Source organism: Moschus berezovskii, chromosome 8, assembly GCF_049115385.1.
Source record: "Moschus berezovskii isolate FMDL1 chromosome 8, NW_MosBer_1.0, whole genome shotgun sequence".
NCBI lineage: Eukaryota > Metazoa > Chordata > Mammalia > Artiodactyla > Moschidae > Moschus > Moschus berezovskii.
The window spans coordinates 68,086,575-68,110,488 of record NC_142467.1 but is presented as its reverse complement, the minus strand read 5'-3'; the positions used below and the strand labels follow the sequence as shown (position 1 = coordinate 68,110,488).

General features: G+C 55.6%; 1 protein-coding gene across 1 annotated transcript; it reads right to left on the bottom strand.

Annotated features, from left to right (window-relative positions):
* Positions 1-650: 650 nt before the first annotated feature.
* Positions 651-23,002, bottom strand: ATP8B3 (ATPase phospholipid transporting 8B3). Its single transcript, XM_088838673.1, has 28 exons — positions 22,166-23,002; positions 21,539-21,597; positions 20,974-21,065; positions 20,485-20,598; positions 19,333-19,431; positions 18,925-18,986; positions 18,478-18,550; positions 18,177-18,247; positions 17,699-17,781; positions 15,612-15,770; positions 14,992-15,080; positions 14,250-14,440; positions 13,920-14,131; positions 12,942-12,964; positions 12,699-12,855; positions 12,128-12,316; positions 11,934-12,046; positions 10,308-10,472; positions 10,098-10,209; positions 7,755-7,830; positions 7,453-7,561; positions 6,778-7,162; positions 6,459-6,682; positions 3,789-3,872; positions 3,425-3,664; positions 3,102-3,240; positions 2,703-2,830; positions 651-1,534 (listed from the first exon to the last, which is right to left on the bottom strand). Exons 1-28 carry the CDS (start codon positions 22,345-22,347, stop codon positions 683-685), a joined length of 4,482 nt encoding a protein of 1,493 aa, XP_088694799.1. The 5' UTR covers positions 22,348-23,002; the 3' UTR covers positions 651-682.
* Between the last annotated feature and the right edge of the window lie 912 nt (positions 23,003-23,914).

The following is a 23,914-nucleotide window of genomic DNA, read 5'->3' as shown; positions in this document are numbered from 1 at the left end:
GAAGGGGTGGCATAGGGCCCACCCTCTGTGAAGGGAGAAAGGGCTGAGGGAAAGAGTAAGTGGGCCTCTCCACTCTGAACACAGCCCTCCCTGAGATCCCACCCCCACAGGGCTCCACCCTCCATGGAGCCTTTGGGCCACCTGAGTCTCAGGATCCTGTGGGCTCTGCTTCTGAGGCATCACTGTCTACTACCTTCTGAGCACCAAGTGTAAAGTGATTTGCTTGAGGAAAAGAAACCAGGGCACCCTGGTGGAGGGAGAGGCTGGGTGGTGCCAGGGCCTTATAAACTGTGCTGAGACAGGACAACAGGCAGCAGGCAGGAAGCCAGCACTGGTAAGCAGTCTGCTCTGCACCTTCCTCCTTTCTGAGAGCAATAAAGCTTTTATCCCCATTATCTATCCCAGGGTGAAAAAAAAAAAAAAGCAAAACCAAAGCAGCCCTGCTTTCCCTGCAATTCCCCATTACACCACTAGAGGACAGTGTTTTGATTATTTTTCTTTTCTCCCTGAAACCAGAAAAGACTTCCATGGGGCATCACAAAAAGAAGTATAGGAAGAGGGAGCCTCAAGGAGTCCTAGGGTCAGACAAACTGTGATTTATTAGGGAAAGAAGAGCTGGTGGAGCCCTGTCTTCAGGGGACGGCCTCATGCTTGCTGGATGACACTTACTATGCCTGAGCAGTCACTGATGCCCTGGGGGCCAGGGAGGCTGCTCTGCCAGATCAGGTGCAGCTTGGTCCCCACAGGGCTCTGGCAGCCACTCCATAGGCGATGGCTCCCTCTCCACAGGTGAGGGCTCCACCTCCATTGGCTGTTCGCTGATGGATGATCCTTTTGCACTTGGTGGTACAGTTTCCATCACAGCACTAAGGTTTGAGTTGGAAACTGGCAATATACCCTCCCTGTGGGGCTCGTGCTCCTTTTGCCAGACGTACTGCCAGTTCTTCCAGGACAGTTTCCGGATGTTCCAGAGGGATGTCTTCTCCTGTGGCAGGTATGCTGGCTGGCTCTGCAGGGACAGCTGGCTCGAAAGCAGCGTCTGGCTCTCAATAGAGGTCATCTGGCTCTCTAAAGCTGACGGTGGCATCTCGGTTGATGGCAGGCTCTCAGAATATGGCAACTTCTCCTGTAAAGATCCAGATGGCCAGGTTTTGTTGAGAGGCTGGGGGTGAGGAGCAGACTGCCCATCCATGGTCAAGGAGGAGCTCACCTCAGAGGGAGCCTGCATGTCCTCAGAGGACACCTTCCCATGGTGTGAGTGCCTCTTCCTCCCCAGAAATGACATCTTCCGTGGGTACCACAAGGACTCCTTCATGCTCCCAGATGGTTCATCAGGTGGCACTGTGTGATCAACCAGCATGTCACTGTTGACCCCCGGTGACCTCCGCAGAATCGTGCCCTGCGTGATGAGGTCAGCATAGCCCTCCCGATGGGAGAAGGCATAGCTGGAGCGCCGGGCTGGTGACTCCATGTGGATACAGGGCACAGGCTCCACGGTGATGATCTCCTCACTTGTGATTTTCTCTACCTCTTCCTATAGAGCACAAGAGAGAGTGGAAGTCATCAGGCTCCCAAGCCATGTTGATGATGTTTAGATCACCTGCCCCTCCAGTGAGGGCCAATCAGAGTCTTTGGCCACTATCGATTGTCCAGGCTCTTTCCTAGGCAAGTTGATCGAACTAGAGTCCTCCATGAGACCTGACTTTGGACCAACCAGTCAGATTCCTCCCCATGGACCTGACTTTGGACCAGCTAATCAGAGTCCCAGGACATGGGACTTAACTCTGGGCCCGCCACCACTTGCCTTGAGTGCCCTCTGGTGGCAAAGTCAGATGTTATCCTGGGGCAGCCCCATGTTCAGCCTGTGTGCCTGAAGGTGGCAGGTTTGTGGCCATGTCCTAGTTCACCATTCCAAGTCAACGCTGGGGACCATCCCAGCTTCAACTCATCCTTCTAGATTCTGGTACTATGGGCGAGTAAGTCCCATCTCCCCGCTTTTTTCATTGTCGTAAAATACATACGACGTAAGGTGGGCATTTCATCCATTGTCAGGTGCACAGCTCAGTGGCACATTCACACTGTCGTGCAGCCACCCCCATCACCCATCTCTAGAACTTTCTCATCTTCCAAAATGGAAACTCTCTCCCCATGAAACACTGACACCTCCTTCTCTCCCAGCCCCTGGCCAACCATCTGCTTCCTGTCTCTATGGATCTGACTCCTCTAGGGACCTCCTGCGAGTGAGGTCAGACAGTATTTTGTCCTTCTGTGTCTGGTTTCTGTCACTGAGCATCACGTCCTCATGATTCATCCATGCTGTAGCAGGTGTCAGACTCTCCTTCCTTTTAAAGGCTAATATTCCACTGTACGTATATATCACGTTTTGTTTATCTATCATCCACCGATGAACACTGGGTTACCCCAAGTCCCTCTTCTGCCTATCCCATCTCCAAATCACTTCTGTCACCTTGGCTCCCAAGTCCCAGTCACTTCCAGGTGGAAGTCTGGCTATGCTTCCACTGCATCCACCCCAGGAACCATAGCATCTACTTTGGGGCCCTTCTGCCTGTCATTTGGTCCCTCGTGGGGACACTTCTGGCTCTGCTTCTGCCCCATCTCTGCCTCTCTTTCAAGTCCTGATTCCCAGCACAGGCTCTGGCTGTTAGGGTCCTCTGTGTGTGGCGTGGCCCTCTACACCTCACCTTGCGCTGTGGCTTCTTGAGGGCCTGGTAAATGACACGGAAGGCCAGCATAGGCAGGGTGTTCAGTGACACATTCAGCAGAATCACCAGCATGATGGGGGGCTGGGACAGCACGTTGAGGTCAGCGTCTGGCAACAGGGCAGGATCACAGCCGGCCTGGGCTCTGGCCTCACCAGAGCCTGCTCGGTGCCTCTCCCCTCCAACACCCTATCTCTTTCTCCTCCCTTCACCCCAGAGAAAGGAGGTAAAAATTCTAAGCAGACACTGACACTTCCTGCACACACACACACACACACACACCCCTATCTCACCTGCATAGCAAAGAGCCTGAGGTTCAGAGGGGCAGAGAGGGTGCTCCGATGGGCCCCCCCCACTGCCCCATCCCTGCTGGGGGCTCACATAGAAATGGGAAGTTCTTAGGGAAGCGTTTGAAAAGCCACAGGCTCTGGGTGAGGCTGGTCATGACCACGTAGAAGCAGAGGCTGAGGAAAATGGCCAGCCCAGACAGGATGGTCAAGTACTTGGTGATTAGGATGACCTGCACAGGGAAGGGGCGTTAAGGCATGGGGGATAGGGAGGGAACCATGGGGTGAGGCTCCACGGCGAGGATGGAGGCCCAGCTCCCGGGGTCTGTGACGGGGCAGGTCACTGCCAGGAAAGACCTTAGCGCTTGTCCGAGGCCCACCCCACCAGGGGAGGGGTAGGCAGATGGCCACTCCTACCTCCATAATGATGGACAACAGGCTGGACAGGGCCACAACCACCGCAAAGGACTGGTAGTCACTTAAGCTGACAGGCCCGGCTGAGTCCTGGCTGATCCACAGCGTCATGAAGAAGTTGACTAGAGAGGTGGCCGTGCCGTGGGCAATGGCTTGCAGGATGACCCAGTAGTTGAAAAGCTCATCCTTCTGGCCTGCAATGTACAGCTCCGGCAACTCAAGGCTCCGCTCTGCGCTCACATCCTGGCAAGTTCACAGTGGGGAAGCTGGCTCTTCTGACCAGAAGGGGATGGCCCCTACCCCACCCCAGGCCTCAGGAGAACAAACATGTATAGAGAAGGAAAGGGCAAGACCTGGAGCTGCTCACCTGCTCAAAGAGCCCAATATAGAGGACCGGGAGGGTGCTGTACAGCAGGTTGAAGAGTGCCAGGAACCAACCTTCGTACAGAGGCTGTGGTGGGAAGGTGGAGGGTGCAGAGAGGGAAGGGGAGGGAGAATGCACTGAGCCTTCAGAGCCAAATGGCCAGAGATGGAAATGAATCTCTACCTAAGGAGACCCATCCAAGTTTGTTTGTCACCTGGAGAGGATGCCAGGTTACTTGGAAAGTCAAGTGACAATCAAGGTTGGGGCTAAGATCAGGGCTGCATGAAGTGATAAAGACTGGAAGGGAAAAGGCATGGAGAAAGAAAAGGCAACCCACTCCAGTATCCATGAACTGTACAGTCCATGGGGTGGCAAAGAGTCAGATGCAACGGAGTGACTTTCACTTTCACTTTAATGCTTTAAAGTAGCATCTTGGAGTCTGTTTCAAGTGATGACTTTAATACAAAATTTACAAGAGGGAAAATGGCTAGAGAGTGTGTTTTAAATTTTTCTTTTTGCCATGTTGCACATCATGCAGGATATTAGTTCAACCAGGGATCGAACCTGTGTCCCTTGCAGTGGAAGTATGGAGACTTACCCACTGCACTGCCAGAGAAGTCCCTAGATCATTTTTGACTTAGGAAGTCAGTGATGGGTAACAGAGCTGGAAGAGATCTCACAGACAAAGAGACCAAGTCCCTTCCTGAATGCACAAATCCAGACTAGTGAAAAAAGTATCAGCTTCAGTTCCCAGAAAGGCTTTATGTGCATTCTGGGGTTGAGCAAATAAGTAACAACAATAATTTTTTTTTTTACCAGAATCAAGTTTCTCACCATTGGAGATGAGACACAAATGAGCATGTGGAAAAGGCTAAGCTGAGCCTTGTTCTGTGAGGTGACTGGAATCAGAGGTATCAGTGTGAACTCATATACACATATATAGATCAATATAGTACAGGTGTAGATGTGTATCTAAACACAGGTTAGTATGTGTATATCTTCTGCCTCTGTCTACAGAGAGGATATTGGCATCCCACGTGTGATGAGCACACCAAGTGCTTAGACCTTGGTGTCTAACTACCATTCTCTGGTGAAGAGAACTGGCTTTCCTTGAGGGAATGGTTCATTACAGGCTTGGGACAAGGAAAGGACAAAACGAGCCAGGACACTCTTAAAGAGCCAGAAAGTGAGGACACGCTCAGAGAAGAGCAGGCACAGAGCAAAGGGACAAATCGGAGACAAAATGAGCAACAAGGCACAGAATAAAATGAACATATTTGAGTCCACACTGATAAAAGTAAATATTCAAACAAATATATGGGGGGAGAAGGAACATTAATTCCAGTTAATAAACATAGAAAGACTAAACACCGTCCCCTCTGACATCAGGAACAAGACAAGGATGCCTGATTTCACCATGGCTATTCAATACTGCACTGGAAAAGTCCTCACCAGAGCAATTAGGCAAGAAAAAGAAATAGAAAGCATCCAAATTGGAAAGCAAGTGGTAAAGCGGTCTCTTTTTGCAGAGGACGTGATCTACATGCAGAAAATCCCAAAAGACTCACAGGGAAACTACTAAAGCCAATAAAACAAACTCAACAAAGTTGCAGGGCACAGATCAACACACACAAAAAAATGTGTTTCTATACACCAGTGGTGGTGTTGCTGTTTAGTTGCTAAGTCTTATCTGACTCTTTGTAACCCCATGGACTATAGCCCACCAGGCTCCTCAGTCCATGGGATTTTCCAGGCAAGAATACTGGAGTGGGCTGCCATTTTCTTCTCCAGAACATCTTCCTGACCCAGGGATTGAACCTATGTCTCCTGCATTGGCAGGCAGATTATTTACCATCTGAACCACCAGATGGTACCACTTCCTATACAACAGCAACAAGCAATATCAAAAGGGAATTAAGGAAACAATTCCATTTATAGTAGCATCTAAAAGAATAAAATACCTAGCGATAAAAGGTAAAACAAAAATATATATTTATGAAGAGTGGTCTTGTAAAGCTCCCTCTCAAATGTCTGGGTATTGGTGACAGGGAGGCCATTCTGTCTCATAAAAGTCTATTTTAAGACTACAGGGGACATCACTGCCCTACATATGACTACTCTGACACTCTGAAGAGCACATCTAGTGTTCACCATGATACTGTCAAGAATCTTGAAGTCAGGGACCCAGCCCTTACAATCTTACCTTCTCTGAAGTTCAGGTTCTCATTTTTTCCCCTTGAAGAATGTACGTTTGGAGCACCTGTCCTGCCCTTGCTTCAAAGCTCAAATTTGCCAAATATCCCTGAAAATGCTCAGCACAGAGCTGGACACGGAACCAACCCCCCTTTTATGTAGATTGTATACCTCTGTTATACAGAGAAGGAAATGGCAACCCAATCCAGTGTTCTTGCCTGGAGAATCCCAGGGATGGGAGAGCCTGGTGGGCTTCCGTCTATGGGGTCACACAGAGTCGGACACGACTGAAGTGACTTAGCAGCAGCAGCTTACCTCTGTTAATGCAACCAGGTATTGATTGAAGGCTGCTTTGCTCTGTGGCTTCAGGCATGCTCTGCCCCCTGAGGACCTCTGAGTGGGAGCATGCCTGCTGCCTTCCTGGAGGCTATGGGAAGGACACAGCATCCCCCAGAGGGGAGGGAGTTCCCTCCGGCGCACCTGGGCAGTGAAGCCACTGTAGTAGGCAAACCAGATCTGGACCATCATGCTGGCCAGCGTCTTGTAGAGGAAGCAGCGCAGGAACTTGCAGACACGCATGTAGGACCAGTGTCCGTGCACCAGCAGCAGCCGCCGCAGGAAGCAGAACTGGGCCAGCACGTAGTCGCTGTTCTGCACTGCCTGCATGCCCTCCTGACCCGTCACCCCCACGCCGATGTCTGCAGCTGCAGGGGCACATGCAAGCCTGTTGGCCCGGGAACCCCAGCCCGCCGCTCCCACCTGCTGCCAGCCTCCCCCGGCCTGGCTGCCCACCACCCACTCTTGATCATGTTGACATCGTTGGCACCATCCCCGATGGCCAGGGTCACCACATTCTGGTATTTCTTGACCAGCGCCACGATCAGGGCCTTCTGCTTGGGTGTCACACGGCAGCAGATGACTGCCTGGCATCGGGAGGCCAGCTCCACGAAGGCCCGCTCCCGCCGCTCCTCAGCGCTCCGGAGGGTCTTGGAGTCTTCATGCTGGGATGCCAGCCCCGAGTTCCGCAGCTGGATCCCCAGTGTCTGCCATATGAGGGACAGGCGCCTGGCCTGCAGGAAGTCCACCCTCTCCTCTCCTGGTTCCTGCCAGGACTCCAGTGGGTCCACGTTCACGTTCTGGACCAGGGCTCGGGGTTCCTTGCGCAGGGACAGCAGTAGCTGGTCCTGGCTCACGGGTGACAGGGGCGGGTCACTCTGCTGCACTCCTCACTCTCCCCACCTCCCCCCCACCCCGGCGAAGCCCCAACTGTGTCCTCCTCCCAGCCGGACCTCACCACACCCTCCCTTGCTCCAGCCCAGCTGAGAACTATCTCTCGGGGTGGCCGTCACCTTGGCTGGTCCAATGGTGCATCTGAGGGCCTTTCAGTGGAAGCAGCCCCAGCCTCACCCGCAGCTCCTCCCAGGCCCCACCCCCGGGTTCCAGGGCCCCAGCGTCACTCTGACCTAACACTGACCAGGAACTCCCCGTTAATGACCAAGGCCGTCTTGAACTGCAGGGGAAGCTCTTTCTTTTTGCCACCTTGCAGGTTGTTCTTGGTCTCCCAGTAGACCTCGAGGATCCGCCTGCATGGAGGTGGGGGTGGGCGCCCAGCCAGGCCTCAGCCACGTCGGCCACACAGGCTTCCTTACACCCACACCGCAGCCACAAGGAGCCTGACCAGGCAGACCCCAGGGCCATGGCTGTGTCGTGGGTACCCTGTCCCCATCCTGACCCCCCTCCCCCGTCGGGATCATCCACCCCATCCCCACTTCTTACATGATCTCCTTCTCCTCCAGAATGATCATGTTCTCTGAGAGCAGCTTACAGGCAAAACCAATGTTCACCGCTGTCTCTGCAAACCAGCCCAGTTCAGCTGGAGGCCTCCCGCCGCCTGGAGGCCAACCCCACCCACCTTGCCCATCACAACAGCATGCCCCTCCTACTGGCCACAGCGATTGGTTCAGAGGAGGGCATGTGACCACGGCAGCCAATGAGAGTCAGCCCTGAGACTTTCCAGCTCTGTGCACACCGAGGACTCCACTCCTGGCTGGGGCTGGGTGGCTGCAGGGAGGTGAGTCTGGGGCCAAGATCAAGTTACCCTTAGACATTTCAGTGCCTAGGATCCCCACAAAATGATTTAATGTCTGGAGGCAGGGGGGGCTGGCGGAGAAAAGCGTGACTTCTTAAAAAAAAAGGAAAAAATAAATACAGAAATCCAGCCTGTGGGACTTCCCTGGCAGTCCAATGGTTAAGACTCCATGCTGCCAATGCAGTGGGCCCAGGTTCCATCCCTGGTGGGGGAACTGAGATCCCACATGACCAGCAATGTGGCCAAAAAAAAGAAAAAAATTCCACCTTGGAGATTGGTCTTTATACCAGCAGAGCTGTCAGTCTAAATATCTGGAGTGTAGGTGCCTCCCACCCAGTTCAGTTCAGTCGCTCAGTGGTGACTGACTCTTGTGACCCCATGAATCACAGCACGCCAGGCCTCCCTGTCCATCACCAACTCCCGGAGTTCACTCAAACTCATGTCCATTGAGTCAGTAATGCCATTCAGCCACCTCATTCTCTGTTGTCTCCTTCTCCTCCCGCCCCCAATCCTTCCCAGCATCAGACTCTTTTCCAGCAAGTCAACTCTTCGCATGAGGTGGCCAAAGTATTGCAGTTTCAGCTTTAGCATCAGTCCTTCCAATGAACACCCAGGATTGATCTCCTTTAGAAAAGGACTGGTTGGATCTCCTTGCAGTCCAAGGGACTCTCAAGAGTCTTCTCCAGCACCATAGTTCAAAAGCATCAATTCTTCGGCGATCAGCTTTCTTCACAGTCCAACTCTCACATCCATACATGACCATGGGAAAAACCATAGCCTTGACTAGACGGACCTTTGTTGGCAAAGTAATGTCTCTGCTTTTTAATATACTATCTAGGTTGGTCATAACTTTCCTTCCAAGGAGTAAGCGTCTTTTAATTTCATGGCTGCAGTCAGCATCTGCAGTGATTTTGGAGCCCAAAAAAATAAAGTCTGACACTGTTTCCACTGTTTCCCCATCTATTTGCCGTGAAGTGATGGGACCAGATGGCATGATCTTTGTTTTCTGAATGTTGAGCTTCAAGCCAACCTTTTCACTCTCCTCTTTCACTTTCATCAAGAGGCTTTTTAGTTCCTCTTCAGTTTCTGCCATAAGGGTGGTGTCATCTGCATATCTGAGGTTATTGATATTTCTCCCAGCAATCTTGATTCCAGCTTGTGCTTCTTCCAGCCCAGCGTTCCTCATGAGGTACTCTGCATATAAGTTAAATAAGCAGGGTGACAATATACAACCTTGCTGCTGCTGCTGCTGCTGCTGCTGCTAAGTCACTTCAGTCGTGTCCGACTCTGTGTGACCCCATAGACGGCAGCCCACCAAGCTCCCCCGTCCCTGGGATTCTCCAGGCAAGAACACTGGAGTGGGTTGCCATTTCCTCATACTCCTTTCCCTATTTGGAACCAGTCTGTTGTTCCATGTCCAGTTCTAACTGTTGCTTCCTGACCTGCATACAGGTTTCTCAAGAGGCAGGTCAGGTGGTCTGGTATTCCCATCTCTTTCAGAATTTTCCACAGTTTATTGTGATCCACACAGTCAAAAGCTTTGGCATAGTCAATGAAGCAGAAATAGATGGTTTTTTGGAACTCTCTTGCTTTCTCCATGATCCAGCAGATGTTGGCAATTTGATCATAAGTCCTAACGGAGCCCTGCAGGCACCAATGCCCAGTGAAGGGCCCCCCAGAAGCCTCAGGGGGTGGGAGAACCAGGGCTCCACAGCCACAGGACCAACTTGGCCCCTAGGTGGCTGGGCAGCCTTGGGCAGGTGCCCAGTGCTCTCTGAGCCCCGGGAGGTAATCAAGACCCCACCAAACAGCACTGCCAAGGGGGCCAAATCTCCAGGAGGCGCTCAGCATGGCATCAGTCCACCCGAGAGAGGCACCCAGGGTCTCGGTTCTCCCTTTCCAGGGACACACAGTGGTGGGCTACAGTGAACTCAGACAACAGGGAGGGCCTGACGGTGACTCTGGGATGCAGTGAGCCCTCCCCATGCCTCCCCTCTCCCTGCGCTGGGGGCTGCCACCCTAGGACCCACCTTGCTTGTCCCCTGTGAGGACCCACACTTTGATGTTCCCCTGCTTGAGACACTTGATGGTTTCAAGGACACCGTCCTGGAGCCTGTCCTCGATGGCTGTGGCTCCCAGAAGCTGGGGGGGAAGGAGGGAGTGGGCGAGGACAGACTGAGCAGGGATCCAGCTCCCCCGGTAGGGCTGGGGTGTGGTACCCCGCCCCCGGCTCCACCCACCTGAAGGCTCTGCTCCATCTCCTCATATAGCTGGTGCAGGGCCTGGGCGCGGTTCTGCAGCAGGATGCTGGCCTCCTGGTGCCGCTGCCGCCACTCCTCGTACACTTCCTCATCCACCTCTTTGCAGGCCAGGCACAATGTCCGCAGGGTCTCCGTGGCAAAGGACTGGGGCCAGCAGGCAGATGACGCTGGCACCCCTGCCACTCCGGGGAACCCCTGCAGCCCTTATCCCTCTGCCTGGGCCCCCAACCTGCCCCACCCACACAGTCTGTTCTCCGGTGGTGGGGGGAGGCTAGGACCACAGGCCACCCTGCTCCACACCCACTCTGTCTCAACCCATCCCCTCCAGACACCCCACTTGCTCTGTTTTGCCTCCAGATCTCACCCTGCCTGTTCCCCTAGCCAGGAACATCCACCCTATGATTTGTGCTGCAAATTCTAACCGTTAGGCAAGACCCTCAGTGAAGCCCTGCCAGGCCCCTTCCCGATCAGGATTCTGTCCTCCCCACAGCCCTCTCTCTGCCTCACTTCTCACAGAACTGAGGTAGGGGGTGGGACACGGAAAGGATCCTGTGGGACTCTGTCTCCAGGCCCAAGGGAGGACCCAGGGCTCTCTCGCCCCATCGCAGCTCTTCCTTCCTAGGCTTCAACCCTGCCCCAGGTCTTTTGCCCCAACAGGTAGCCCCTCGACTGGCTTCTGCTCCTGACTGACATGGGCTTGGGTGGCTGCATGTGGACATGTCACGTGCCCCAGACAGGCCTGTGTGCCTCCTCTCATGCCTCAGTTTCCCTATCCATACCGTGGGCAGTTGAGCCCAGTCATTCTGCTGAGCTCCTGGGCGCGGGGTCACTGCTGTGACTGCACTTCTTTGGTTCTGGGTCAGGACCCAGACATCTGCTCCCCACCACTCCCTCCCGGCAGAGTGGAGCACTCTGGGAGACCCCTGAGCGGAGGGACAGAGGACATTCTTTCCACAAACAGCCCTGCTGGGCCCTGTGCTGGGTGAGGCTAGGGACCCATGGGTTCAGGACTGGGCCCGCATGGCAGGACAGCCCATGTCAGGGCCAGGGCAGGAAAAGCTCCCTTGAGGTGGGGACCTAGGGCTGAACCTCAAGGGCAGAAGGATGCCGAGCGCCTGAGTGGAGGGAGAACAGGGAATAGCATGTGCAAAGGCCCTGAGGCAACACCAGAAACTGGGGTTCTGGGAAACCCCTTGAGAGCAGGGAGACCAGGTTAGAGATGACAGACAGCAGGAAACAGAAAGATGAAGCTTGGAAAGTGGGGCCAAGGCTTTTGGGCTTCACCTGTGGAGATGAAATGTTTGGGGCAGAGTGGGCTGAGTGTGTCCCGGAACCTAGGCCTGGCTGGAAGAGGGGGGCAGGATCCAGGGCAAAACCCACCCATAGGGTGTCCTTGCCTGACTCAAGATATCCCCTCTGGGCAGTGCAGCTTGGAGCTGGGCTCCATCTTCAGCCCCTGAGTGTGTGTGTGTGTGTGTTGGGCAGAACAGTGTGCAACCTGACCAACTGTACATGGCTTCCCTGAGGCCATTTCTCTGCACACTCTCCTCCCCTGCCCGTGTCTTTGACTCTGCCCCTCCACCCTCCCTTCCCACAGGGACTCACGGCCAAGGCCTCCTCTGTGGCCCATTCTGTCTCGCCCCTCTTTTGCAGGCGCTCATAGATGACTGTGTCAGCCCCTTTGGTGTAGAGGTAGATGGAGCCCTCGGGCTTGCGGACTGTGGAGGAAGAGGCCTGGCTGCCCACATACACTCCCCTCCCCACCTCCCCCCATCCCACCCAGGACCGCGGACACTCACCCAGCACTGACATCCGTTTGCGAATGCTGTTGAAGTCCATCATGGCCAGGACCTGGTACACACACTCCTCCCCCAGCTCCATCAGGGTGACACTGTCCTGCGTGCGTGCCAGGAACACGTAGCCAAAATTTCGGGCTGCTGTGACCAGTGCCTCCTCGTCCGGGGAAGCTGCCTGGTACATTAGCTGGTCTGGTCAGGGAGGGGGCAGGGTGGGGAGGGGTCTGAGAGCTTGACCTTGTTGGAGACCCACCACCCACCTGTCTGCACCTGCTTAGCACAGGGAGGAAAACAGATACAGGAAGTGTCCAACACGTATTTGCAGGACGACAGTTTCTTGGGCCAGCACAACCTCTAAGCCCAATAAAAGAAAGGGGGTGATTGCATCCCAGTCCACAAGTCCTCCTCCTCCCTGTACGATGACAGGCCAGGACACCCTCAGTGGCAGACACTAGGTGGGGTTCAGGCTGGGGACCTGGGAGCTCTCTAATCGGGATGAGGGGGCCCTGGGAGCTAGTGGGAGAGCATCTGGGGAGCCCGGGCCTGGCCACTCCCAGGGTTGGGGGGCACTCACTGTTCTTCTCCTGTACCATCACCGTGTGGCAAATGGCTAGCACGCGCCAGAACTCACGCACCCTCCAGTCCTGGTTGGCCCGCACGGCCTGCAGGAGTTGCGTGTTGCGGAATAGCAGCTTCCCATCAGCAAATTTGTTCCAGAGGAAGGGGTTCTCCTGTGGGGGGTGGGGCACAGGCCAGCCCTGGGTGGGTCACTGCCTGTCCCCCCACCACCCAGGGCTCCGGGGCGGCCAGGGCTCACCTTGCCCGATGTCTCCTCTGGGCCTGGGGAAAGACTCAGCTTTAGGCCTCAGCTCCCAGTCCCCACATGGGGTCCCACAGCACCCCCTCCCCGGGCCAGGCTTCCTAGGGCTGCTGGCTGCAGCTAGACCAGCCAGGCCTGCGCCCTGGACCCAGTGCCCCAAGCCGCCAAAGACCCGAGCCTCAGCTTCTGCTTGGAGAATAGGATGCAGCCATGTGTCCCAGGGCCCCCCTCCAGGGCGGTGGGGTGGAGGGCGTATGTGAGTAGGGTTCAGCCCCATAGAACATGTTTGGTTTGACCTCCTCCTGGTGTCTTTTTAAAACTTGGACTTGGCTATCTACTTTGAAAAATAGGGTGATTTCACAGGAAAACCTGGGTCTGAAGCAGTTCTAGAAACATCAGAGACCAGCCGGGGTTGGTGCTTCTCAGCACGGGCCTGGTGCCCTAACTGAGGGTCAGGTGGCATCAACCCAAGGGCGGGGGCCCAGGTCTGTCATGCGACTGCCCATGAAGCCCAGTATCACCCCGCGGGCCTCTATTGGCTCCTGGTCTAAACTGTGTCTGCTGCTTATCAACTAGACCGGAGACTGGCAAACTATGCCCCCACCTCGGTACCAGTTTCTGTGTGACCTGCAAGGCTATAAATGTTTTTCACATTTCTAGACAGTTGGGAGAAACCTGAAAAGAAGAATATTATCTTGTGCAACACGTGGAAATGCTATGAAATTAAAAATTTGGAGTCTGGGTGAGAGCAGCAGCTGCCTTCTGGGGCCAGAGACCCAGTGGTTTTAAGTGGCCAAAAATACTGACCTGTGGGTCCTTTACAGGAATAGCTGACCAACCCCCAAGTGAGAGGAAGCCCCTTGACAATAGTGGTGGGGCACCAATTGGTGTGGGATGCTGGATGCCGGGACACTGCCATGAGACCCTGGACGCAGGGAGCGGGGCGCAGGGCGCGGGGCGCGGGCGGGGTCCCACCGTAGACAACTCCGTTGATGCAGCACTTCTTGAAGGTCATGATGTTCTGGGTGAGTGTGCCCGTCTTGTCGGAAAAGATGTACTGCACCTGGCCCAGCAGGTCGTTGAGGCTGGTGCTTCGTGCCTTTGCTGGCAGGTCGTGGGGCTTGTAGTACATGTGCTCGTCCCAGTTGATGAAGACGCTGTTCCCCAGGTAGATGAATTCGGCCCTGTGACGCACGCATGCGCACTCGCACGTTGGGTCATCGCCCAGCCCTTGGGCCTGCTGTCCCTCCCCCACCTTCCCTTCCGGCTCAGCAGGGGGCGGGGCCGGGAGGTCCCGGGGCTCACATAATGAACATGGCCATGGGCGCCAGGACGCTGAGCAGGATGAGAAAGCCCCAGAAGATGTAGAAGGACTCCATAGCCACACTGCGCGTGTGCACGGCAGACACGTAGTGGTGATTGGCCTTGAACTCCTTCACCTTGTGCCAGAAGCCAAAGGTCAGGGCCGCGGAAACCACCACCATGGACACAAAGATCTGCGCGCGGAGGAGAGGAGGGGCGCAGCGTGAGGGGGCCCGGGCGGCAGCGAGGCACCTCGGGGACCCGCGCACCCTTAGTGTGAACGGACAAGCACGGGGCGGGGAGCGGGGGTCCCCCAGCACTGCTTTAGGATGTGACAGGGGGTGGGGAGGGGCTGGCAGTCCAGGGGGAGGGCAATTTGCAGGTTTTTTGCCGAGCTTCGCGGCTGCGAAATTAATATTTCGATAATTTTTAAAAAGGTAAAAGTTGATTTAGCCAAAAAATTAAGGATTTTTAAAGGTTAGTGGAGGATAGGTGGGCATCTTGTTATCTCCTGCGGGTTTTGGAAATGCTGCAATCAAATATTGTTTTATAAAATTTTTTTTTCCCCCAGATCGTCATTTGAAGAAAAAATTCTCTGGCCTGTCCAGGGGATCAAGCTGCATATTATTCAGAGGAGGGAAACGGAAGCCTGGAAGATCACAGCCACAGGGCTTCTGTGCGGTGGACCCTTTCGCTCCCCTCCTCCATGGTCCCCCACCCAGGGCAGGGGGTCTAAAAAGCTCACCAGGACCACCAGTCTGTTCATCAGATGGTCTATCTTGGTTCTCTTCAGATGGATCTTGCCACAGTTCTTCATGATCTTTGTGTCAAAACCTGCAAGATTTCCATCCACCCATCCATCTACCACCCACTCATCATCCATCCATCCATTCATCTATATTCATCTATCCACCATCCATTCATCCATCCATCCACCAATCCATCCATTATCCACCAGTCATTCATTCATCCATCCATCCATTTACCATCTGTCCATCCATCCATCCATCCATCCATTTATCCATCCACTCTCCCGTCTGCTCATCCATCCACCCACCCTTCATCTCTCTGTCACCCCCTACCCATCTATCCACCTACTCCACCATCCATCATTCCATCTATTATAAATACCCCCATTTCTCCAGTCAAAACAAAGGTGCTGGCTCAACATGTCCATTCCTGCAGTTTCAGAAATGAGAGTCCAGAGAAACCACGCCAGGAGCCCTTCATCCCATAGCAGCAGACATACGGTGGCCAGACCTGGCCTTGTGACTTCCTGCCAATGACTTCAGGGTTCTCACCCACTCAACCCCTACCCCTGACCTGGACAGAATAGGCCCCAGAGTCCCTGGAGAACAGCTGTACCAGCGTAGATGACCAGTCCATAGCAGGTGTCTGTGTTCCGGACCTTGCAGCCTCGCAGAAGGATGTTGCCACTATCCAGCGGGTATTTCTTGCCCTTCCACTCCAGGCACCCGACGAAGTGGTGCATTCGGCTGTTGGGTTCCTCACACACCACCTTCCCTGTGGGCAACCCAGTGTTCAGGGAGCCATGAGTGTGGTGCAACTCAGCCACCCCTCTTCAATACGGGTTGGAGGTGGGGGACTCAGGGAATGTTCCTGTCACTCTCCAGCCAGGGCCACCTGCATGGGCCCCACACTACCCCAAACTGGCCCCAATGGCACCTCCACCCCCACTATACAACACAGCCTCCTCCTGGATGCTCCAAGCTGGGCATTCCTGGCCTCAGGCCTTTGCGTGTGCTGTCTCCTGTGGCGGTACACACACCTCCTCAGGGAAGCCCTCTTTGATCCTCCAGCCAGATATGGTCCCCCCACATCGAGCCTCTTTCTCCCACTAGTGTCTGATGTCACCAGATGTTTATTCCTGCAGCCACATGGGTAATGTCTGTGAGGGACTTTCTTGGTGGTCCAGTGGCTAAGACTCCCTGCTCCCAGTGCAGAGGGCCCAGGTTCCATCCCTGGTCAGATAACTAGATCCCACACGCCACAACTAAGAGTTACCATGCCACAACTAAAAAGGTCCCACATACCAGCACAGCCAAATAAATCAATCAATATTTTTTAAATGTTTGTAAGGTCCACCAGTGCAGGCACCAGCCTTATCTCAGTTGGGCTGGGGACACCAGGGCCCAGTCCAGCACGTGACACACAGTAAGTGCTGAATACATGTGAAGAGGGAGGGAAGGAAGGGGTGCCCCCATCCAGCGCCCTAAACTACAGGGACCAAACACAGGGCACAGAGTTCCCCAGTAGGCAGTAGGGAAAGGCCTGTCACTATCACCCTGAGAGAGTACAGCCACTGGTCTCACTTCCGTTTGACAAAACCCACCCAGCGTGCAAAGGCTGGCCCAAGGCAGCATCTGGCAGGGAGTGGGCTGGGGGGACACAGGGCTCCTAAGTGACCCCCACCCTTCCTTCTCAGGGGCTGGACCCTGTGTTTCCTGAAGGTAGACATGAGAGCTGTCTAGGGAGGGGTGGGAGAATGACGGAGGAGCCATGGGGCAAGCCCACACCTCTCACTACCCCTCTGAACTGCAGTCTCCCCCTCTGCAAAATGGGCAGGGATGCTGGGCTAGCTGGAGTGAGTCAGGACCCAGACAGAGCTGTCAGGGTGGCAAGGCCTTTCCCCAGATCCGTGAGCACACACACAACCAGTGTCTGGATATCAGGAGCAGAGGGACTGTGCTTGGAGAGAAAGGTTCTGGCATGCTTCAGAACCAATTAGAGTAACTTGCCTTTGCAATGTGACAGGAAAATAATGATAGCAAACAGTAACAATTTAAAAAAATTATCCCCTTGCTGGGTCTCAGCAAACAGTAACTGAACCAATAGGTGTGAAATGTCATACTTTTCTGGCAGAAAATAAACCTGGAGATGTCCCTGTCGGCCTTTCCCAACATGTAGGTGAATTGCTAGCCACTGTACACGGGCTGCCTTGTTTTTTGTTTTGTTTTTTCTTTCTGGTCCCACCACTCGGCTTGTGGGATCTTATTTCCCTGACCAGGGATTGAACCCAGATCCTGGCAGTGAAAGTGCTGAGTCCTAACCAATGGACATCCAAGGAATTCCCATAGGCTGCCTTTCTGAATAAAGAACCAAAAGCATTTGCTTTAAAGTGGTCATGGGTTAAAAATAAAATGTAACACTTGATCAAACACTGTAGCACACTTTGTAATACCAAAGGAAATGCCTCCACTGCTACATTGGTTTAAGGGATTTGATATGGACCTGGAAGAAGTCTGTCTGCTAAAAATTCTCTCAGCCCTAATGGTCTGGGAATAAATAAGACAGGACAACAGAGGGTAATGTGCCCATCTGGATGTCAGAAGTTGCACAACACCCTCCACCCAGCAGGTGGGGAACCTGTGCTCCCACTGCAGTGGGAGAGACAGGGCCCAGAGGGGCTGGATGGGTTTGCCAGCTCCCACCTTGGAAGGAGGCTATCTTCCTTATACTGGTCAGCTCATGGTGCGTGATCATTGGGGCCTGCCTGAACTTCAAGTTGGTCTCCCTGGTGACAAGAAGGGGAGCAAGACAAAACGTGGGACAGACAGTGCCTGGTCAGGGCATGCCCAACCTCTTTCCAGAGCCACTCTGGCATTTTACCTAAGCACCTACTGTGCGCCAGCTGCCAAGCAGGAGGCTGAGGCCCAGAGAGGGAGAGGGTGTTGCCCAAAGTCACATAGTGTATTTGCCAAAGGGCTGAGGCCAGACCCTGGGCCTTCTTGCTTTGGCACCTGGCTCATGGTGGGTGGGGAGATGGGCTTCCAGAAATGTGGTGCGTTTTATTGCCCCAGCTGGCATTCAGGTGTCCGCATGCTGCCAGGGCAAAGGACCACAACATCCAAGTGGGCTGGGTGTGCAGCCCCCAAGTCCCCAAAAGCCCTAGTGATGACCTGGTCTCACCCGTCAATGTCAGCCGTCTCCACATAGCACAAGCTGCTGGGCTCTGTGCTGGCCAGCAAAACCAAGTCAGCCTGGGGTGGAGAGCAGGGTGGGAGATGACAGCCTTGCATGGGGGCAGAGAAGGGGGAGACCAGTGGTGGAGGGAGGAGGCAGCCCTGCCTCCGAACCCCGCCCCCCAACCCAGCTCAAGAAGTAGGAGACGATGACCTTGCCTAGGGGCAGGGTGTGGGGGACCAGCAGGGTGAGGGACGGGGAGGAGGGGGGTACTGCCCTGTCTCCGGAGCTCCCCTCTGCAGCTCACCGGGACAATGCTGTCTTTATGCAGACAGACCAGGTCGCCCACATGTAGATTCTTCCATTTTCTCCACAGAAAGCTGCATGAGTGGGGGTGGCAGGGGTGGGGTGGGGGGTCCTCCCAGCCCCCTCACCCCCACCCTGATTGCCCCCTCCTCCCAGATTCCAAGGCCCTTCAGACCTTCTTGCCCTCCCCTTTGGCTGAACTCTGCTCCATGAGGGTGAACAATTGGATCTTCAGCCCTTGCCCCTTCACAGGGCCCACCCCAAGCCTGGTAGACAGCAGGCATCTAATAAGTGCTGGTCTGGGTTTCCCCTGGCCCCACAGGATGTCCAGGATCTCAGAAGATACTGGATGATCTTCCAGGCACCCCCTGTCTTGAGTGTCCATCCCTCTGCCGTGCTGGGGTTGCCTCCCTTGGATAGATCCCGCACCCAACTGCTGCGGCCTCACCTCTTCCCCATTAGGATCTGGCACGGCCGATTGTTGACGATCTTGTCACTCCTGTGTCGCCCCTGGGCCGATGGGGGTAGGTCAGAGCAGCGATGATTCCCCTCATGCCGCTCAGGCAACAGGACAGACACAGGTGCCCAGCTTGAGAGCCCAAACCCTGCGGTGCCTGTCCAGTGACCCTGCCCCCAGGAGGGTGTTGGCAGCAGAAAGAGGGTGGTTTCCTGCAGGCCGCCCATGTGCACACTTGGATGACCTGCTGAAGGGACACTGGCACCTGCCCCAGTGGCCACAGGGCACAATGGACAACACAGCCCACCGGGGCTGCCTGTGTGGACCTTCCTCCCACTGCACCCAGGAGTCAGGAGGACCCACCTGCCTTCGCCCTGCCCCCACCCTGTCCCTGCTTACAATATCGTCCACCAGGTCTCGGATGGCCCGGATGGTGAGCAGGCAGATGAGCGGGGTGAAGAGAGTGAACCAGGGCAGTGTGGAGATCTCGGGGATGCCCTGACACAGAGGATGGGTCATGCCAGCCAACCCTCTTGGGCACCCTAACCGCCTCCCCTCCCCCCAATCCTGCACCCTCCCACCCACACATCTAGTACCACAACCTCACATCCTGCCATTGCCACCTCCAGGCAACTTCCCTCTGGGCCCTCTCCCTGTCTGGATCTCTTACCCAGCAATGCCTCCTCTTTCTTCCATGCAACCCCCCCAAGTCCTCTCCTCCAAGAAGCCCTCCCAACCCCACGCTTGTTCCCTCCTCAAGGACTTGGCTCTCATGGAATCCCCTCTGTGCAACCTCAGATCTGCCCTCAGCACAGTCTGGGTGGGGGTGGTGGGGGCGGGGGAGGCCACCCCATCACTGGTTCCTATCATGTGCTTTAATGACAGTCATTTCCCCCAGTCCTGAGCCACCTTAAGACAGGTGTCAGGGTCAATACTGGCTCCCCAGTGCCCAGAACAGGACCTGCATTCAGTAGGTGCTCAATAAGTGTTTATTGGCTTGATGGATAAAAGCAGTGTCTCACTTTATTCAGATCAGAATGAGATACTGGGTACAAGCTGGGGTGTTTTGGAAACTTCCCTCACCACACAGGGCCCCATCTCCTACCCACCACTGCTCATCCATTTCCACCCATGACCAGCCTGATGCCAGGAAGTAACCCAGCGGGTCCCTAAAATCTGATCCTTCCTCCTCGCCCTCTGGTACCTGCTGAGGCCAAAGGGGTCAGGAAGCCTCCTCATACCTAGAGGAGCCATCCATGCACTCACATCCTTCAATATATATTGAGAACGTCCTGTGTTCCAGGCCCTGGACTGGGCAGTGAGGACCAAGCCATAAGGGAACTCCCAGTGTGTAGGGGACGGACACTGACCCACTAACCACACAGACAGACACATGGGTCTGCAGAGCCACAAGGGAACCACCCTGGGTCTGCAGAGCCATGTGGGAAGTGCCTGGGGTGGGGATGGGGGCTTCCTGGAGGAGACAGCTCAAGCAGATAGATGGAGTGGAGTGACCATGGGCACTGACTCCTGGGGCTGCCCCCACCTCACCTGGAGGAGGAGGATGATAAGGAAGTAGAGGTTGGAAAAGCGGTGGAACTGCTCGTACAGGTTCAAGGGCAGGAAGGAGAAGACATTGTACTTGGCCGTGTGGATGATGTTCTTCTGGAAGGAGAGCTGGCGTGGGGGTCTGCCTGCCCAGCCCCACCTGGCCTCCACCCACCTGCCCTCCAGCCATGAACGGTGTGAACAGAGCCCCTACTGGGTGCAGGCTTGGTGAGCCGGGTCAGTGACCCCAGGATTCCCTGCAGGTAGGTAGAGCCTGACGGACACACTGTACTGTGAAGGCTGCCTAGGAACATATTTAGGGCAGAGGAGCCACGTGGGGCATCCGTTCTGGACCAGTGACTCTGCGAGGGCAGCCCTACAGTCCTCAGGACCAAGTGGGAGAACCCAGCAAGCAGAGCCCCGGTGGCCACTCTCCCTCACTGGCAGGTCCCCAAAGCCCATGGGAGCGGGGACAGGGGGAGGCCTGCCCACCTTGTACTTCTTTCTCTGCCAACACAGAAAGACCTTCTCCTTGAACTGGTTGTTGTAGGCCCGGTTGTTGGCCTGCACCTCCCAGGTGAACTCTGGAGGATAAACACAGGCTAATGACACCTCGGAGGAGGGCTAATGGGCCCCCGGGGGATCCAGTTGGTAAACAGACTGGAGGGCCCTCGGCCTCTGTACATGGAAGGCACTTGCTCGGGGAGCCCAGGTAGATCTGAGGATCCAGCTACCCTGAGACAACCTCTAGGCTATGGGAGACCTATTCACACCCACTCCTTCTACAGAGGGGTAAACTACAAGGCCCCGGGGATGAGCTCCAAGGTGTCGGAGGCTCCATGCCCGGCCCAGGTGCTCTGGGTCCCAGGCTTCCAAGTCCAGAGTCCACCCTTCAGTCCCAGGGTTTTGAACTATCTGTAACCCCATGAGAATCCCGCAATGGGCCTCCTGTCTCCCCACTTCAGCCACTGCACTTTCTAACGGCCCTTGGCGGAGCACACCTTGTGCCCACACCTTTTCCCCCCACCCTATGCCCATGCTTCGCCCAGACATGCACCTGAGTTCTTCTCCTCGTCAAGGTCTTCTCGGTACGCGAGACTGCCCATGCTGGTAGGGCTGTCGGGCAGAGTGTCCTGAGGTCACACTGGTGGCAATACAGTGCCCACCACTCCAACCTTCTTGGAAAAGTCATTTCCTGCGCCCACCTGCTAAAGTCTCCTCCCCAGAATCTGAAGGTCCAGTCACCAGCTCTGAGTCCTTGCTCACTGCTATGGTCACCTGGCCACTGTTCCCCACCCCACATCCCCGTACGGCCCTCCGTAGTCCAAGCCCCTCATTGCTGCTCCTGGAAAGGCTGCACACATGTCCTTCCACACAGGACAGGAAATCCAGCCTGGTCAGGTGTTCGACCGATTTCTTTGTTGACAGACTAAGTGGGCCCCCAGGGTTCCCTGTCATATCTCGAAAGGGAGTGTATGCAGCCAAGGGGCTGAGAGGTCTGAGTGTTGCCCTGGGGCAGCAACCACCAGACTTCCAGAGCCAGGAGTCTGGTCCCTCCGAGTCCTTCAATGCCCCTGGCAGCTCCCAAATGACCCCCAGCCCCAGCACTCCACACCCCAGGTCCCCCTGTTTCCTCTGCCAGCAGGACCGTTTCCTCTTGACAGGCTGGCTGGAGGCTCCTCACCCATCTGCTCTCAGCTCATATTTCTCCGGCCCAGGCTTGTTCTGGCACCTCCTCTGGGCCTCGCTTCTGCCTGCAGGGTCCCCCATTCCAGCTCTGATCACCCCTTCTCTGCTTCTTCCCCATCTGGGCTGCCTGCTAAAACCGGAACCTCCCAGAGCAGGAACTGCTGGCGTCTGAGTCATTGGTGTCCCCAGGGCCCCGGGGTGGGATGGGGGGAGGGCCTGACTCAGGGCCGGCGCTGATGCTCCCGGGAGCCTGATGAAGGCCAGTGCCCATTCGCCAGATGAGAAAAAGCGAGGCTCAGAATGAGTGAGGCTCAGCCTGTGGGACCAGAGCCACTAGGAACCCCGGCCCGGGCCAGATGGGGTTAGAGGGCTGCTGCTGGTCAGAATTCACGCAGTGTATCTGGAGACAGCAACACGCCTCCTCCAACAAGGGCTTGCTTCCTCCTCACCGCACTCTCGGCTCACCAGAACGTCCACTAACCCCGGGTAAATCCCGAGCATTCCCACAGCGAAGCGACGCAGGATTCGATGCCCAGCCCCCGGAAAATGCACCGGGAGATCTCGGTCCACTCGATACCGTGAGCTCCGGCGCCCGTCCGGACCCTGGCCGCGCGGACCTCTAGGGGGCCACTCCTCTGCCACGGCCTCCCGCCTTCAGGCCCGACGGAGTTCAGAGAGGGTGCGCGGGCCCACGGAGACACACAGCTGTGGAAACGCCGCCGCTCACCTGCGCGGGCCGGGGCTGGCGGGGCCGGACTGCCTGAGGCAGTCCGCTGGAGTTCAAAGCGACGGACTTGGTGGAAGCTGTTAGCCGACTGCCAACCGGCCTGAAACGGGCGGCGCGGGCGCGGGGCGGAGCTGGGCTGGAGGGCGGGGTCTAGGGCCGAAGGCGGGGCCAATACCAAGGTAGGGGCGGGGCCAAAGGCGGGGTCGAGCGAGGCCAAACTGAACAGGGTCAAAAGAGGCGGAGCCGAAGGCGGGGCCCAGTGACCTCGAGGAACGGGGAGAGAGAGGGCGGGGCCAAGGACGGTGCGGGACGTCGAAGGCGTGGCCTGAGCGGAAGGTGAGTCCAAGGGAGAAGGGCGTTACCCAAAGGCAGGGCCAATACCGAAGGCGGGGCGGGGGAGAAGGCGGGGCTGAGAGTCATCCACGCCAAACAGGGCTCAAGGGGGCGGAGCCTACTGTGATCTCGCGCAATGGAGCTAGCGGAGGCGGGACCAAAGGGGAGGGGCCGAAGGCGGTGCCGAGTGAGGCCTTGCCAGTGGGGCTTGATGGAAGAGTCTTAATCTCGGCTTTTGTATTAAGGGGCTATGACAAACCTGTTCAGTTCAGTCGCTCAGTCGTGTCCTGCTCTTTGCACCCCCCATGGACTACAGTACGCCAAGCTTTCCTGTCCATCACCAACTGCCAGAGTTTACTCAAACTCACGTACTTTAAGTCGGTGATGCCATCCAACCATCTCCTCTGTCATCCCCTTCTCCTCCCGCCTTCAATCATTCCCAGCATCAGGGTCTTTTCAAATGAGTCAGTTCTTCGCATCAGGTGGCCAAAGTATTGGAGTTTCAGCTTCAGCATCAGTCATTCCAATGAATATTCAGGACTGATTTCCTTTAGGATGGACCGGTTGGATCTCCTTGCAGTCCGAGGGACTCTCAAGAGTCTTCTCCAACACCACAGTTCAAAAGCATCAATTACTTGGTGCTCAGCCTTCTTTATTGTCCAACTCTCACATCCAAACATGACT